The sequence below is a fragment of the Lampetra planeri genome, chromosome 6 (genome assembly GCF_965212315.1).
Source record: "Lampetra planeri chromosome 6, kcLamPlan1.2.h2, whole genome shotgun sequence".
NCBI lineage: Eukaryota > Metazoa > Chordata > Hyperoartia > Petromyzontiformes > Petromyzontidae > Lampetra > Lampetra planeri.
The window spans coordinates 7,829,683-7,848,706 of record NC_136112.1 but is presented as its reverse complement, the minus strand read 5'-3'; the positions used below and the strand labels follow the sequence as shown (position 1 = coordinate 7,848,706).

Sequence of the window (19,024 nt, the reverse complement as noted above, 5' to 3'; positions counted from 1 at the left end):
TAACCATCCACCACCGGACACGGCTAATTAGCAAAAAAATGTCACGTTGAAGCGTGAATCCACATGTTGTGGATTCACTCTTCAACACACCGGTGGGCTAAAGTAGTGAACTATTTGTCTTTTGTCAACGTGACACTTTTTTTGCTGATTGGCCGTGTCGGGTGGTGGAGGGTTACGACACATTTATTTGATTTTAAGAAGGCGTTCGTGCGTGTGAAAAGGTTCGATTTGAGAACAATCCGAGGCAAATGACAACATGCACAACTACGGCAATGCGTGTGGAGGGTTAACATTGATCAGGATAGATATGTGATGGTTGGACAGGTGACGTGCTACATTTAAATGTCTCGCGATTAACATCCATGCGCATTCCTTTAAAATACATTCAAACGTGTTGGCTTTTGGGGAAACGCCCGGTGCATTACCATTAAAACGTGCAGTCCAGTTAACATCTGCCACCTGCAGACAAGACCGTGCCACTGTCCTTGTAACGAAGATCAAATGGGGGATGGCGTCTCAGCAGAAGCGATGCCCTCATCACACCTTGGAAGGCAAGCACGGCTGAGTGTCGAGAGTGCTTGGATAGGCAACCAAAACATGGGCTGCTGCACAGCTATTAATGTCGGCCAAGAAGCACGACAGCGAAATCCACAGTTGTGATGTACTATCCTACCACGTATATGCTCCGAAGACAAAAAAATCCCTAAACAGATCGTTCGGGCAACTGCTGTGGAGTGTACACGGCACACGAGGGGGTGGGTGGCCAGCACCACGCCAAGTTTACACAACACACAATCCACTAATTTGAGGCTGAGTCGACCTAGGGGAGGGAGGCCCAGAACCCATTCAGATAATCGTCACCAGTGTTGGCTGTGATTTAGTGTGCTGATCTTAAAGGTGCATTGAAAAATGTTGATACTCCGACTGATGCTATGGCTGCAGAGTTTGGTAGTACGTACATGTTGTTAACGTCGTTTATTGTGAAAATTCGGTCACAGTTCCTATGATCACTGTTTCATTGCTTTTATGGCTTTATTTTGGTGATTTTCGAAAAGTTTTTTCGGTTTGGCCATGTTTGTTTGTTGTAGTACAGAGTTAGACGGATGGCCTTTATCTAAGTTGTCTTGTGGTTGTTGTTGTTTGACTTGCATCCCACTGGGATATTTGCACAGGGTTGGTGTACGGTGATTTTTCTGCAATATTCTGCTGTCTTTTCTTGGATTTTCTGTTTGCACATAGTCACTTTAAGATGTTTTCTTATTAATGTTTTTGTTTTTTGTTTGTTGCGGTTGCACCCGATTCAAGAGCCGAATGGCTCACAGGGCTATACCTAATAAATTAACTTTGAACTTTGAAGCTGCATGACCGCTCCCCGCCTTTCGCAACCTGCACGAATGAGCATAATGAAGTGTTCACATCACCCCCATGATAGGGATGGCATGAGGACGCTCCCAAAGCAGTGGATTGATAAATGGTCTGAACACTGTCATTCAAACATTAATGCATTTATAATACGCAACAAATGTAACTTGAAAAGGACATTCACATGCACAGTACTTTAGCATACCCTGCATGGATGCAATAGCTATACAGTACAGTATTTGGAAAGTTTGTACTTAATCACTGTTGTTCATTTACTCCGAGGGTAACTTTACGAGTTTACATTTGATCAGACTTGATACACAACGGCCGGTTCGAAAATAAATAGCCGAATCGAAAATTATTTAGTCACAGCATCGCTGTGGTTCACCTGGGAAGTATACCGTGGCAAAAATCCTTGCAGGAATCGATGACGAATAAGAAGACAATGAAACTATTGCACAATGCAACATTGGTGTGGCGAATTCCATCGACCACCGGTGCCCTCTAGTGGCCATGTTACTATGCGTTTAAAAAGTGAACACTGGGATGTTAAGTTGATATTCTTTGGTTCTTTCGGTAAAGTCGCGTAGATGTTAAGTTATGAAAGGGATGCAGGTATGAAAAACGTATTTTCCTTACAAAATAATGCCATTGTAATGTAAAACACAAAACTAAAATGCCATTTAAAATACATCAATTGAAAATAAGGGGCATTTGAAGTCGTGCACACAGCTTTACTGGTTACGTCTACAAGAATACCCACAGTTCTTCACACATTTGTGCCAGACAGGCCAGGCCAGAAAGCACATCGTTCCACGTGGAAGGAAATGTCCAAACAAAACGATCCCCCTGTGGAGTCCACAAAGCCTGTTGGGGCACGTGCTGTTAGCGAGCGCCTATGAATACTGGCACAGCACACGAGGGAGGGGGTGTTACGTCTGGCGCTGCGCTTGCCCGTCTCCCCAAGTGCCACTATTTTACGACCTCGCCAGGTACTCATTTGAGGCCGAGTCGACCTACGGGAGGCCTAGACTCAGTTCAAATAACTAAGCACTGACTTGGTTTGTAACAGTGTGCACGGTCGTGTCACGAAATATAAAGCAGACGCATTAACTAGCTCGTATTCCAATTGACAATTTCCTCCGCTGTTGCCTTTCGGGAACAGCATCTTGGGATAGAATTGTATGTATAACTTACTTTGCACCGGACAGAGGCAACCATGCTCATCAGAGGTGCGAAATTATTTCGAACCGGCCATTGTTTATCAAGTCTCTGGTTACAGTTGCATGCAATAGCTCTAAGTATAAATTCTAATTGTAATATATGTAGTTCTTCAGGAATGTTCCGATAAGAAACGTGCCTTGTGCATTCATCATATCGAACAATGATTTCTGACAATGGCAATATAAAAAAAAACAAGCATGAATCTCACTTTTTACAAAACATTTTAATACAAATGCAGAAAAATGTAAGGTTACATGGTGATATGAAACAATTCAAACAAGAATTTTAATTTGGACGTACGTACCAGAAAAAAAACAAGGGACAATAATCTTTGCAAATAACAATGACGGAATGTTTGCCGTTACTCTATGGACACTGCAATATTAGAACAATGCCACTATACAAAAACATATCTATACAGGTTAACACTACTCTGTAATTCCTATGAAAATATATTGTAAACCTAAACACAATTATGCCGTGAATTACAATTATATTGCAGAAACAAATCATGCCACTTCAAATAGCATGGATGACTGATAGAATGTTATTCCATAAAGAAACATTACAATTAGGTCCAGCAGATTTTCATTCATGTCCTCTGCCTCTCATATGGCGCAATGTTCCCTGTTTACACCAAGTTTATAAGAATATAATATATGTCTACACACGTAAAAGACCACAAGTCTTGGAATGTTAGAAATTGGTAGGTCACTTAGGCAAAGAATGTTGTACATTTGCACACTACTATACATAAGGAGTTTAAGGAGTTTCGCAAAGGTGACTCATTTGAATAAATGTCAACTTTCTGACCCGCCCCTACTGAAAAACAGCATCATAGATTGTATTTCTCCACGATAAACATTCTGATTCTTACCAGTGTCCCCACGACATACCTTGCAACAATCTTTGTTAAATCACCGCTGATTAAATGTATTTCCTTTGCAGGGCTTTTCAGTTATTCCCCTTTTAAAACTTTGTTACATTAAGATCGAATTAAAAACAACATTCCTATGGTGGGCCAAAGTTTCTGCAGAGGGCGATCATTAAAAAAAAACACGTCTTCTTAAGCAAACATTAATTAATAATCATGTTTTAGAAGGACAAACTCTGGGATAAATGGGTTTGACCCTGGCCGAAATGTCAGGGTCCATAAATGTAGACTGATCAACGTGAGCTAGTACGAGCACTGTGGTGAACGTGACTGTACCATACTTATCCCGAGTCTGTTAAGTTACTGGTTGTAAACTTCATTTAATTGATACAAAAAATGGATAACAAAAAGCGAGGGTCGATTTTGTCTGGAATACAACTCACAGCTGGCAAGGACAATTTGTGTAACCATATGGCCACTGGAACAATAATGCATCAGAGTTAGCTTCGAGCAAATACAAGGATATATGGAAGAAAACGTCTATACAGATATTGCACTACACTAGAGGCGCACACGAAGCATGCACCACATGACAAGTTTACTCTTGAAGTAGAATTCGTGTCCCATCTTCCAAATATAAGTTGAGCATTGTTGATTTTTTTTTCTTTTTAACGTCAAGAAAATGTCAAGTTAATGTGCAATGCATGTGCCCAACTTCAGCTTAAGAATCCACACATATGTATGACAGATTTAACAGTTACACTGGCATTCTGAATGGGGCAAAATAATAAGCGATAATCATGTTGCTGACGATATAACCGAGTCAGTAACTTCTGCAACATAGCTGACATTTAAATCGGAAAGGTTATTTTCAAACACGTAATCAGTTATGACAATTGACCATTGCTCAAAAAAACTATTTATTTAAGTACAGTTACTCCTGAAGGTCACCGATTACTTAGTATTTTAGCAAAGTGTTTAGATTGCCACTCGCCTGCCAAAACCTTTTTCTTTGACAATGCCGGTAAGCGCATACCATAAGCATCGGGCCAAAGATACAAATAAAACGTTTACCACGTTATAAGTCCATATTTACTAAAGACCAGCTTATGCCACTGCACAATAGAAGGTACCTTGCGTTTCTCATTTCTGCTAGGCACTTTCAAAAGTCAGAAAAGACTGCAAAAACACTCAATGGGTGCTGAATACCAATCAAGCATCGATTTGTGAGTGCAAGAACAGACTTTTTTATTGTATATGTTGCATGTAATTGGTTCATGTGACCACTCAAACACAAATATTTTATGCGTTAAGAAAACAAATCTTCAATTGAATCACGTCAAATCGTGATGAAATTAATCAAATCGTTAGCGCTATAAATGCTATTCACAATTCAGGCTTTAACAGAGCAACCAAAAGTTGGACTTCAATTCAAAGTTATTCCTGTTCAATTGTGACTCAATAAACATGTATTTACTAAAGACCAGTGTGACTACACAGGCGTGTCACTGTAATTGGAATGGTTGATTATACACAGGGAGCATTTGAAGAATTAAAACGTCTTATGGTAAGGGTCCCGTTCATACGATGCGTCTGTAAATTGCTTTACTGGCAACTAACATTCCGCACAATCGTTACCAAATAAAGGCTTTGTGAAAGGTGTTTTGAATTAAACACTTAAGGCAATTATCTCTGCAGGGTCTGTTTGAGAACTGCAGCTATCAACAGCATTGATGTCGCATGAGATTTTGATCTTATTGCTAGTTAAGATTTGTCACAATGATAATGGTTATTAAAAATAATGCAATGCTGTGCACATTTTTCCCACACTTGTGCTATTTTAAGACGTGGTAACTTTGATTTAAAAAAGTTTTACGTGAACGCTTTAAGTGACAACAGCATTCTTATTATTTCCGTACCGAATATAATCTAGTTATTATTACTATGCTATTTCAGAACATTGTCGCGAAGTTTACTTGAAGCATTTAGAATTTTGCACGTTTCTAGATGCCATTTTTTTTGTAAAAGTAAAGTTGGATGGCATGTGCTTTTATATTTAGAGTATTTGGCTGCTATAATTTCCACATAATGAGCCACTTCGTTGAGCTATCATTTGTGGCCAGGTCACTTCTGAAAAAGAGCTGTATAAGCTCAGCGGATCTTACCTGGTAAAATAAAAACTATGAATATTTCGCTATGGTTTTTCTACCCCAGGTCTCCCTTGAGAATATTAGTCTCAGTGGTTCTCACCTGGTTTAAATATCCAAATATTCATGCAGCCACTTTTATACACAAAACGACTGTTTAAGTGTGAATGTTCATGATAATGTAAGGCATATATATATTGCAGCATTCACATTAGCTAGAGTAAATATCAAAAAGCGAGCACACATTTATTAATAAATCCATTGCTGCTACAATACCCATAATTAAAGTACTGGACATTACTTTTCCACAATTATCCCATACATGACACTTAGTGGCAATTATTGCAGGTCAAGTGAGTTTGATTAACCATTATTAAGAGAAAAAGTCTAAAACAGAACAAACCTTAAGTAGAGCACTAATAAAAAAATTAGCTTACAGGCTGTGAACTTACATTCCACTGTTTGTTATTGTAAAGCGGCATTTTAAAAAAGTGCAATTTTGTTGCTAAGACAGTTTCAGATTCTACAGATAAATAACATTACTCGGTATGACTGTTCTTTAGGATAGTAGTAATCCCCTTGGTCAATTAATTACTGTGCAGGAATAACACATGTCAGGTTAATAATTATTGAAAAAAAACACCCTGACTATTCCCTTAACCGTGATCTTTTAAGGTCTGCGTTGAGTGAGTTCGCAGCTCACAGTCTGAGAACGTTTTGTAATGTTAGCAGCATTTCTTTTGATTGGCTTCATCATAGACATTCGCATTACTCCGGTCGACCTCTGCAAAAGGCAACAAAAAATGATAAAGGGGGAATGAAACACAAAAGAAAACAAGTTTGAAAAAATCACGCACGCCACATGAATTCTGCAACGCTTTCTGACATGTATTTTTGTCTTCGGTTGTGATTAACAGTGTGAAAGCCGACGGATAACTGTCCAGAAAAAAGCAAAAACATTACTATTTTCAAATGTAGATTTTGCTCTGATCTGCATCTTCCAAGTTTTGAGAAACCGTTTGATCAACGCAGCCGATTTTCAATCGAGTAGGTCCAGAAAAGCAACACAACTTAATGCGCAGCTTCTTTTCCATACTGGATCATCTTGATGACGAACACAGCTCATGCATAAACATATTTCGAGCAGGAATGTGAGAATATTGAACAATTTGCTCTCAAACGCGTTGCACAAGAGTGACCACTTACTGACAAAATCTCCGCCTCCTATTTTTGCTGACGGTGCTTGTGGTCTCTCCAGCTCTTTGAGTAGGCAGTCCTCAAACGCTTGCGCCGCAATGCGGAAGAAAAAGTCTTTAATGCCATCTCCTGCAAAATAGAAAGTTAATTAACGCGTGAAACGTCTCTTTACCATGACCCAATTATCTGCTCTTTTTTTCTCACAGTGGCCCACAGTGGATGCGCACATGAACCTGACAGCAGTACATTTTTGCACGAATAAAATAATGCAGCTAACCCAATCTCATCATCTGCATCAAAATAAAAATTCAGATAATATATATTCTTCATATATGTCCAACCACATAAAGAAAAATAAAAGTATATTTTTTTCTTCCCATCAACCACAAGGCCTTCTGGGAATGCATAACTTCAGCAGCATTGATTCAATACAATAAAAACTGTGGACCGATTTCGACAGTCTCATCAGCAGCCAGGCTTGCTTGAACCAATGCTGGTAAAAGTGCAAGATGTTAAAGGCAAGGTCCCTCCCGCTGTTTCAGATGTGCCTACTTATTCAAGATAGAGGCATGCCCACAAATCCAATATATGGCCTGCAGTATAGGCAAAATGCCCAGACATTGGCGGAACTCTGTCAGAGGCATTTAATGTATCCTGTTATGTGCACTTTTTTCAGACTTAAAGAGTTGTATAAAAAAAATAATCCTTTAATCCACATTTAATGGAGGATAATCCTACAATTCATTTTGTAGTTAGGATTGCATTTACGGAGAGTCACAAATAACCAAATCCAGTGTTAGCGCCCCCAACATCACCGCAAGATAGGGCATTTCACTGTATACAAAAATTGCACGAGAAATGACCCGATAAGATACATTTTTTTAAGCGACGTGTGTTCTCTGCTTTGTAACGGACTTGCCTGTTTTTGCAGAAACAGACCAGTATTCAGCCTTCATTTCCTTGGCTATTTTAATGGCGTCGCTCTCGACACGTGAACACTGACCCTCAGACTGCGGGGAGACAGAGGAGACGGAAAATCAATTCTCAACAACACAACTCGCGCACACCCGTCTGATTGATGTATTTATCTCAAGCCTACATTTCTCCATTATTTAGGAAACGTTACACTTACCAATAAATCCTTTTTGGTCCCCACCAAAAACACCAGCACAGAATCAGGGTCATTCTCTTTCATCGCATCCTTCAGCCACTGTCTGTGAAGAGGAAGAGCAGAAGTGGAGTGAGTAGCAGTCGGGGCAAAGCAAAGCCTCTGAAAACATATTTAGAACGGGCACCTCCGATTAGCACGGTTGGCTTCGTACGGTGCGAAAGAAGCTCAACACACGTGGATAAAATAATGCAGATGGCGAGTTGCACTTACTTAGCATGATCAAGGCTTTCGATATCCGCCAAATCAAAGACAACCAGCACAACTGCAATGGAGAGACATTTGTTAAAAACAAAAAACTTTGGAGCAACAATATTTAATCAATAGAAAGCAAGGTGGAAATATTTAATGGGTACATATAATTTTAAAAAAACTTCACATTCGTCCATAACACCCGTGACCTTTAAAAGGAAAATATATATAATAGGCGATGTTTACAGCGATGGCCCTTCTTCAGATCACTCAGCATACAGATGACGAGAACATGGGAACAAGTATTGCTCTTCAGTCAAGACTAAAATGCTTAGGTAATGCATTGATTTTTTCACTGGGCAAAATGCTATTCTTTGATAAGAATACGATGCACATTATTTCTAATGCTACTAAAGTACCAAAACATTCAGCCAACCACTTATCAACCTAACTTTCTCAATCACTTCGTGAATGACAGTTATTAGACTCCCTGCAAATGTAGCTCAACATGTGAGTAAATGGAGCAAAGGTCATGTGCTGGCTACAGCTCAGCCTCAAAACAATTAAATACTTGCATTGTGAATGCCTAAGCCAGGAGTGAGCAACCTTTTCATTACAGAGCGCTGAATATGGCATCAAAGTACCTTTGGTCGGCCCCACATGAACAGACACACTTATGCGTTATTCAACGACGCAAATAATTAGGGCTCACCACTATTGCACTAACAATGCCTGTGCCCGCTTTCTTTAAGTTAACACAATGTCACGTCACAGTTCTAGACCATACTTGCACGGACCACTTTATATAGTTTGTTAGCCGTTTCAAAGTGGTGTGCTTCATGTGGCTGCGGGTTGCATTAAATGAAGTCGTGGGTTAGATATAGCCCACTGGCAATGGGTTTCGCCACTCTCGACTGTAGCAATCCTGTGATGGAAGAGTGCTTTTACACAATAAAGTGTGAATAAAGGCACACAAACCTTGTGCCCCTCTGTAATAGGCAGCAGCAATGCATTTGAATCGTTCCTGTCCGGCTGTGTCCCATCTGAATTTAACAAAACAAAAAACATTTGGTTTGTTTTTGCAATAACAATGCATCTTATTGTACTAGGTAAGGCTCACTGAACTATACATATCTTTTTCAGAAGCAACCTGGCCACAAACGATAGCTCAACAAAGTGGCTTATCACGTGTAAATGTATAGCAAACACTCTAAACGTGTGATGTTGTTTATAAATGTGGAGAGAAAAAGTGGCGGACCTGGAGAAAAATCCACGCGATCATGGGGAGAGAGAACACGCCAACTCCAAATATACAGGCGTCAGGGTTGGGATAGAACCCACGACCTCCTGTTTACCAGGCGATAAAGTTGTCGGGCACCCCACATATACATTTTACGGAGCAAAACTAGGAATACTACTCGCACAGTAGCTGCCTTTTCATTTCAACAACAAATTTTTTTTTATGACAAGTTTACACGCTACAAATATAAAACACGAAACCATGGTAAAAAAATATAATCGGCCGAGTGGAGATGGTTTTAACTGCAAAAGGTTTTATTGAAAATGTACCGCAGAAAGAACACCTGGACCTCAAGGTTAATATGTTTTCTACTGGAGGCAGCAACATGCGGACACATCCAAAATCTGCTCAGTAATATTGTAAGATCTACGACCAAATCTCCCAGAAATGTGCCAGAGCTTCAGTTCTCAGAAGCTAAGCTGACCTGAGCCTGGACTCTGCTTAGATGGGTGACCGCCACACACAAGAGGTGTAATAGGATGTGTGGGGGCTACACATTGTGGGCAGCAGAGAGCAGTGCAGCAATATATATATATATAGTCCTGTACTTTTGTGCTCCCACATAAATGCTCCAAACTTTTACCAATCCGCACTGAGCAGCACGGTGAAATATGGTTAAAGGACCTCAATGACCAAAATGGCACGTGAAGGCCTTCATCGAGCAGTGGAGTCACAAAGCGCTGTACAATCATAATACCGGAGGGCAACGCCAGTGCTCATTGTTATAAAGAATATGTTTACGAACCTGTGATATTACCCGCAATTATTTGCTAGCATGTTCCAACATTACGGATAGTTTTTTCTATAAAATGTTAAATATACCAGCCACGGCAAATTTTGAAAGTGTACTCTTCCTGTGGGGATGGGCATCCCTTGTAGGGAAGCAGTAATCCTCACAGAAGCACCGGAGGGATGAAATACTTTACAAAGTGGATTAAATCCCGTCATCACCTGGCACAACTGACATTCTGAATTGATGCAGTGTGACTGGCGTAGCTGAACATGAAAATCAATAATGGCATAGTATATAAGCCCATTGTTGACACTCATTGCTCATGTTTTACAGAGAGAGATTACTTTATCAGAGAATCTACAGCTGGTGTGCATGAAGAACATACATTTATTTGATGTTAAAACAGAATTTCAAACGCAAGGATTTCATACGTGTATAGCCCCACAATTGCTTAATGATGCCACAGCTGACGAGAATCTATCAAGAGGGAGTTCTAGAGTGCCCCTCCAAAAGGTTATTTGGCCTACTCTTCCAAGCTGTATAGACAATTCGAAGAGGTGGTTGGACACGTACTTTACCCCACCACATGTGAACCACCAATGGACCAACTGAAGTGTACCCATTTATACTGCTGGCTGGACACAGGCAAGGGGATTTTATGAATATTGCACCATTGTTTGACCAAGGTGATCGGACTGGTGACCTCTGGATTGCAAGATTCATGTTCTAACCATTGCACAAAACGCAGCATCCCTATAAAATGTATTGGAATACATCGGTATATACATATACATGCCACTGCGGTAATTGTTAAGGAAGTATTCAAATGAAATGTGCAGTTTCACACGTACAGTACAAGGGCATGTTCAAACAAAATCATTACGTAAATCCATGATTATAAAACATGACTGCCTAAGGCAAAGTCTTATGAAGGTGCAAGGTAATTATTAACGGACTTCATAAACCTAAATGAGTAAATTTCTCACTCCCAAGGCACCGACTTACATCTGTAGACTGAAGGGAACGCCACAGATCTCAAACCTCTCAACTTCAAAGTCCACACCAATGGTGGCTTTGTAGTCTCTGTCAAATGTGTCCTTACAAAACCTGCAAGATTACAGAACCAGCGCAACAAGAATTTTTAAAGCATGGGGCGACATAATGCCAAGTTTCGATTTAAAGCTTTCGTGACTGCAGGGATTCATCTTCTTGGTTCTTTCGGTAAAGTCACGTAGAATGGAAATAATAAAATAATAAAAATAAAACATAATTAAATAATTCTCACGACGTTTCGGCCACAACGCAAGCAGCCGTCCTCAGGTGAAGAACAGGTCTGTCGAAAAGACAGACCTCATTCAGACTCTGACTTCTCGACAGACCTGTTCTTCACCTGAGGACGGCTGCTTGCGTTGTGGCCGAAACGTCGTGAGAATTATTTTAGTATGTTTTATTTTTATTATTTCCATTCTACGTGACTTTACCGAAAGAACCAAGAAGATAATGCCGAGTGTTAGAGAACATGGCCACGATCGACAACATTGATAAATATAATACCTGCCAGGAAAGGGAAAAGTAATATGGTGCAAAATGTCATACGTAAAACGTGCAAGTTCAACTCCAAACTATTTCAACTGAAGGCCCTTATTAATTTTAGATTTCAGCGTTATAGTTAAAAAAATTTTAAGTGATGACTTATGTAAAGTAAATGCGTTTTAAGCAAATTAACTTCACTAACTAAACGAGTATCACATGGCCCTATGAAGGATTTCAAAAGAACGTGAAAAGTATGCGAGCATACAATGATGTTTAATTTATAATTAAAATGTACCTGTTTATCAGACACGTCTTGCCAACTGCCAGATCACCTACAACGACCACCTTGGAGATCTTCAACCTGTAACGTACAGATCACAGCAGCGGCTTATACTTGGCAAAATTACTTCGTGAAAATTTAATAGACATCATGCATATGACCAATTGCTACATAATGTGCTGGATCTCATCAGATTTGGAAAATAAGCACGTTTGAGCGTCGTTGGTGTTTACAAAGGGACGAGCACCATGCATAACATCAGGTGTTATAGGCTGGCGGAACTAAGTGGTAGGATGCATAGAAATCCATTGTTGTACTCGACTTTCACGAACCCACAATGATCAGCGATACGAATCCGGGTCAACTAAACTCCCAAGGCTTGGTGGGGGGTCCTCATCACGCAGTGGATTGAAAAAGGGTTGGACATATAAATATGTTATGTTTTTTAAAAACAAACTTCCTGCTTTTTACATAACAGGGACCACAATGATTCACAATACACAGTGCATGTTTGCAGACATCTGCTGTGGCTTTAAAATCTGCCCAAATGGCAAATAAAAACAAGTGTCCTTTTCCACTGACATGCACTGTACTGCCCAGCTCAGAGGCATTATTCCAGGGGTCTCCAAACTGTTAGGAACCGGGCCGCACAGCAGGAGGTGAGCGGTGAGTCTGCACGTTGCCTGCCCCCATTATTTTATTTACCACTTCCATCCGCGCCTCTTTCCCGCACTGCGCACTTGTCTCAGTCACAGTTTTGGTGAGCCCACAAGCTGCTAACCCCTAGTAGCCAAAATGAGTAAAAAACAAATGTCGCTGGAGAGCTTCTTTGAAAAGGGGGAAAGACCCAATAATGACCCCCCCCCCCCGGTCCGTGAAAAAATTGTCTGACGAAACCGGTCCCTGGTGCCAAGAAGGTTGGGGACTGCTGCTTTATTCAAAACTGTTCATTCATGCAGACTACAGACAAAGATAGAAATCCATGTAAAATACCAGTCAAACAAATGAACACACCGACAAATAATACCAGTTAACCCAGGGAAGCCTCACTTAGTCTCAACATTATTTTTCAGGTGGGTCCTGCATTGGAAAGTTAGACCAATAACATTAAAGAGTGTTTGACTTTCACCTGGAGACTATGTATATACTGTATACAGAAGCAAGGTGATGCTCAACACCGCCATCTCCTGGTCACACCTCTTGCAGCCCACAGACCTACAACACCTGGCAAGACCTGGTCACCTGCAGCCATCCAAGTTCCTACCCAGGCCCTTTTTCACGCTTAACTTCTAAGTCTTTCGGGTGACTAAGATCGGTTGCAGATGAGGTGATTAGGTAAAAGGCAGTGACACTTTTATTCAAACGTTCCTCAAACCTTTGGTGTCACTCCATAAAAGTGCGGGTTACACGCCCAATGTCCATGAAACATTTTAGAACATCTAAATTGTAATAACATCTCAAACTGCCGAAGTAGAACGTCAAGAGAGTAGATGTCCCCTCCCTACCCCCAACCCGTTGCTCATGGTGATGCAAGACTCCCTTGCTGCTAAAGCCAGCAAGGGGCCATGCCCCTGGCTGGCAATGCGGAACATCTGGTTTGCATTAATGTCAGAGGAAAAAAAATGTTGCTGTAAGAACGTAGACTTTTAGAGAGTACAGCAGTGATTGCCTTATTTATAGAAGTATCATCAGTCCACAAGCAAACTTCTAAAAATGCTTCACCCGACTACTTATGTTGATGTACAACATTAAACTACATCATTAATTTGACGTCCTTTCAGACAAAATGCTTTGGAGCGCAGGGCACCACTTGTTTAATGCAAAACCAAAGCAGCTGCTCGTTTAACTCCAAGGAATGTTGATAACTTGAAAGGGAGGCTTGCACAAACTGCTACCATATTTCACAAACACGTCACTCTCGGAGCAGGAATGCTGATATGGGGAAAAAAAAGTGTATTTTCAACAGTGAAACAAGAATCTCTGGCCACGTTGCATGCCAAGACATCCTCATTCTTGTGTGCACACGCAGCCTTGGTATGACGGCCGCGAGCTCACCAGAATTTAATCTGGACAGCAGTTAAGACAACGAGGCAACTGCATAGCAGTGCAAGTCTTAATTTGACACGCAAGAATGTTATATTTTTTTAGATGCATGTATTTCCCCCCCCCCCATTCAGTTACTGTAGATGTTAAATTATGCAAATAGAGTACACGTTGCACAACTGTACGCAAATAAATAACCGTACGTCAACTGTACAACATTTTGAGATGCACGTTACATAAATCCAAATTGTATTGTACAGTGGAAGGCGGATATACGCACACCCAATATAAGCATTACTCTTTGGTTCTTTCGGTAAAGTAATTTTTTCTACCTACGTGACTTTACCGAAAGAACCAAAGAGTATGGATTCCTGCAGTCACGAAAGCTTCAAATCAAGATTCATATAAACATTGTTCTCTTATAAGTAACACATCCTTACATTACCATACACTAGTGGGAAGGGAAGCAAAGGGAAGCTTCTGATACAAGCACACATTTACATAAGCACACTTGACTTGCTCCGAAGTGCTCACATCTGCATTACATTGTCTAACCGAATATAAGTTTAGACTAAGATGAGATCACAAGTCTGCTCTCCCTGTGCGCTTGGCTCACCCAACTGTGCCAGTCCTGTGCTCCTGGCAAGCAGTTTTCACCTTGGCATGGAACTGCGGATTTGAGGTAATGCAGGCATCCTCTGTGTAGCACTGCAATTGTACGAAAAAATTATCACAGACATTAATGCACAGCACACACAAGGTCAAAAAGTAATCATATTTACAGCCATTTGTCAATCAACCTCAAGATTTTTTTTGGTCAATTGGGGGTTGTTGAACATCCATCCCCATGCTGGTCTGGTTAGTGCCGGCTTCATGTTCGTCAGTGCCGGGAGGGGGAAGGTGTGTCCAGGGACTTTTAACCCTTTGCCATTCCGATGACGTGCGTGTACGTCATCGTACTGAAATTTAATAACTTTATCGGTACGTCTTTAGGTCGGAATACGTACTGAGGCTCCCACAAGGCCATGCGAGAGGAAGTGTGGCACAATTTGGTGCCAGCAATCATAGAGTGCGGTCGTGTCGCTACAGTTCTCTGCGTTCAGTACAATGTCTTTAAAAACAACGGCGCTATGCTTCTAAATAAAATTACCGCTAACCACTTGTGTGTTCCGAGATTCAGTGGGACCCACCTGGCAACTTGCAGATGTCTCGGAATGGGAAAGTGTTAATCTATCACGTGCTGATGTTAGCCTTTGCTAGGAATCAAAACCAGGTTGCTGGGTTCACAGCGCAGTGTTGCCGAAAACTGCATAATCACGACTACAGAAGCGACATGTGTTAAATTAACTATTATTCGGTAAGAGAATGTACAGCAAATACTAGATACAGATCCAAATTAATTGATGCTACATTGGCAGTGCGTGCTCAAGAATAATTAAAACAAAACAACAACACATTTGTCAATAAACCTGTGGCCTTAAGATGAAAAATATATATAATAGGCGACATTACGGGCAATGGTCCTTCTTCATAGAACAAAGAGGCCGCTTGACAGAGTGGATATAATAAGAGTTAAGAGACTGCACTTGAAACCTTGGGGGCTCATCGATTCTCATTAGCCCCGTGGTGTAAAGTGCAGGCTCCAACTCTTATTATCCACTCCATCTCTCTTGCCTTTATGTGCTATGAAGGGCCATTTCCCAAAACGTCACCTATTAAATCTTTTTCATTTTAAGTCCACAGCGTTATCGATGAATGTGTTGAGCGATATATCCACATTAACACTGCTCAGGAGATATTGGACGTGAACATTGAATTATACGAAATGGACCTGAATGTATTGTAGATTGAAGACAGTTCATTTTACATACTCTTAGTTCTTTCGGTAAAGACACGTAGGTAACAAATGAAATTAAAATTAATAAAAAATAAAAACAATAAAAACAATAAAATCACGACATTTCGGAGGCAACACAAGCTTCCGTCTTCAGGTGAAACTGTCACAGCAAAAATTCTGTATCAAGTGGAGATAAGTCCCAAGAGGTACGACCTTATATACTGGTTAAGGAGCCAGGAAAGGCCGCGGGAGAGGAGTTGTGAGATGGTAATTACTGCTGCTGGAACTGAGCCTTTGTAATGTAGATGGCATATGTAGCTAGGATTAAGCCGCCTTTTGTTATGCTGCTGGGTGGGTAAATTAATTAAATACGATTAAGCCGTGACTTTACCGAAAGAACTAAGAGTATGAATCCTTGCAGTCACAAAAGCTTCAAATCTAGTTCATTTTACACTCAAAATGTGTACCACTTCACTGAAAAGTCGTCTTTTCACGTTCCACATACCTTGGGCATCTTGGATATGATTCGATCCCTGCTCACAGGCGGAATGAAATTCCTGGCAGAATTCACGCTCATTTTGTCTTACTGGATGTCTACCGGTAAAGCCTGTGGAAACGAGAACACCGCAATTAAAAACAGATGTACCAATTCCCAGCATGATGCTATATTTAACGTGCGCACGTGATCAGCACAAACAATGTCCATAATAATAAAACACAGTCGAGTAGCCTTGAGACGTTCAGTTGACCTCAGCAGTAACAAAAGTTTGACAGGTGTCCGGAATGATGCAATGTAAATATAGTGAGTGTTGAGTCCAAGTGTGTGAAGACGGAAGCAACCACGCACGTAAGAGGTTCATGTCTGTGGCTGAGCTCACACACCGACGTTATATGTGTTGTGTCCGCTTAGTAACCAACGTGTGTGCAGAAATGTAAAAATATAAACAAAAGAATTCCACCCACGGTTGACACACGATGCTAAACATAGCAAGAGAAAAACCGCATCGCAAGCACGTCACCACACATCCGAGATTTCAACAAAACAGCTGTACAAGGTACACCCCCTTTGCACAACGTCAACACATCCTTCACGCAGTCCTCGATGGCATTGCGCCATCATCGTATTACCTGCAACATTTGCACGACTATTGCGGTGGTCACGGGATGACACGGAAGCAACGTGTCACACACGTCCCAGGGGACCGAATGCCGATGCCTACGTCCGCTAGCCAGGACGGAGGGCTTCAGGAGTACGTGAAGTTCTACTTGGGGTTCTCACTTTTCGGCCCCATCGTCGTATTATTTGTATTATTTGACAGCGGGGACCGGTGCTGCTGTTACCGATCACGTGGCCTCGCGGGCAGCACCTGGACCCCGACCCGCCTTCGTCCGCTTTTGCCCAAGTTACAAGGTCGAGTTTCAGATATAAATCGGAACCCACATCCCCACCTCCCCCCCCCAAGGTTAATAGAACTTTGCACGAGCTGCTGCACAACTAACACGCACACGATTCATGGTTTCTTTGGGGGAAGATCGTGTAGGTGTCATGTCCATAATTACACTGGTCAACAACAAAAAACATTTTTTTCTGGCCTGGACTTTTGCAGCTGTTTTAGACTAATTTCAGGGTGCTGATTCCAAATCCGATCTCAGATTTGCTCTATCACATCTCATTTTTATGCTATCGGCATACCCCATTTTCATTGATTTTACCCGAAATTAACTCTGTCACTTATGATTGCAAGTTGTTGCGAGTCAGTGACTGATTTCGTGTTAAAATATGCTACTGTATTTTTTAGGATAGTGTGTATATAATATCATTTTATGTAGATATCCACATTTATTTAATATTTTTCTTCTGCAGTTTTTATTGAAAAGGCAATATTTGATATCTCAAAAACCTGATGTGATAGACAAAAACTGATGCCAGATTTGGAATCAGCACCCCAAATTTACCTTAAAACCGTTGGAGTACCTTATGCCAGAAAAAGTGTGTTGACCAGTGTTATTAACCATAACCCTCCACCATCCGACAGAGCCGATATAAGAACTTTGGCACGTAGATAAAACCACGACCACTGACGTGGTTTATCGGCAAACCCGCAATGTTGAAGAACAAGATTAGTTTGACGATATCTTTTTCCCCAATTAAGTGGGGGTTGGTGGTACCGTGGCGACCGTGCCAGGCTAGGTGCACCTCGATGCCACCTCAAGTCTTTCAAACTCATCGGGTCACGCACAAACAATGACCATGAATACTGTACAAAGACACACACGGTCCAAAGAAAACATAACAGACTAAGATCTCCCATACAGGCTTTAAACACGTTGGTTAAAATTATGTTAGCGAGCACCTATTAAGACCGTTAACGGTGCAGAAGAAGTTGGGACGCGGCTGTGGTCAGAACCACGCCCGGCCACCTTTGTCTCCCTAGTGGCGATGTTCACAACATCGCACCGGGTACTCATTTGATGCCGAGTCGACCTAGGGGAGGCCCAGGGCACCGGTTGAGATCATTGTCACCGGGTGTTCGTGGCGCTAGCCACTACACTACCGCTCCCCTAGGAGCTGCCAGGACACACACACACACGTGTGTGTGATTGAGCACCACGAACCCAGGGCCGCCTTTGTCTCACAATCCAGCGGGCGACCTCGACGACTTAAACCGAAACAAAAAACCCCACAAGGGCGCCCGGTACAGTGCAGAGAAAACCAAAAAAAAACATTTTTTTAAAGGCCGAGTCGATCTAGAGGTGGGCCGCGCGTCAACCCCCCTCCCGCGTCTCCGCTCGCTCGACTCCACCGCTCGCACTCACCGTTCCAGGCGAAATAAAGTTACTTCGATGGTCGAAACTGCGTCGTCGTCGTCGTCGCTGAGCGCGAATTAAATCCCGAGAAGAGAGAAATCAGCCGGCCGCTGTATCCAGGAAGCGACGCGGGCACCACGCGGGGGGGGGTAAGTGGGGGGGGGCTTTCAATTCCCTAACATAGACCGGTGCGGGGACCCGCGCCGATTGGTCGCCCGTGGCGCGAGACGAGTTGCGCGGCGGTTGGCTGGAGCGTTGCGGAGAACGTTCGCTGATTGGTCAATATGGGGGGGGGGGTGGGGCTGCGCGACTATCCGCGCTGGGAA

General features: G+C 41.8%; 1 protein-coding gene across 1 annotated transcript; it reads right to left on the bottom strand.

The window, feature by feature from the left end:
- Positions 1 to 2,794: 2,794 nt before the first annotated feature.
- On the bottom strand, positions 2,795 to 18,838 carry LOC144719477 (ras-related protein Rab-34-like). Its single transcript, XM_078595428.1, has 11 exons — positions 18,708 to 18,838; positions 16,396 to 16,497; positions 14,670 to 14,761; positions 12,026 to 12,091; positions 11,203 to 11,304; positions 9,143 to 9,207; positions 8,186 to 8,237; positions 7,937 to 8,018; positions 7,724 to 7,814; positions 6,814 to 6,933; positions 2,795 to 6,391 (listed from the first exon to the last, which is right to left on the bottom strand). Exons 2-11 carry the CDS (start codon positions 16,465 to 16,467, stop codon positions 6,333 to 6,335), a joined length of 801 nt encoding a protein of 266 aa, XP_078451554.1. The 5' UTR covers positions 16,468 to 16,497; positions 18,708 to 18,838; the 3' UTR covers positions 2,795 to 6,332.
- Positions 18,839 to 19,024: the final 186 nt, after the last annotated feature.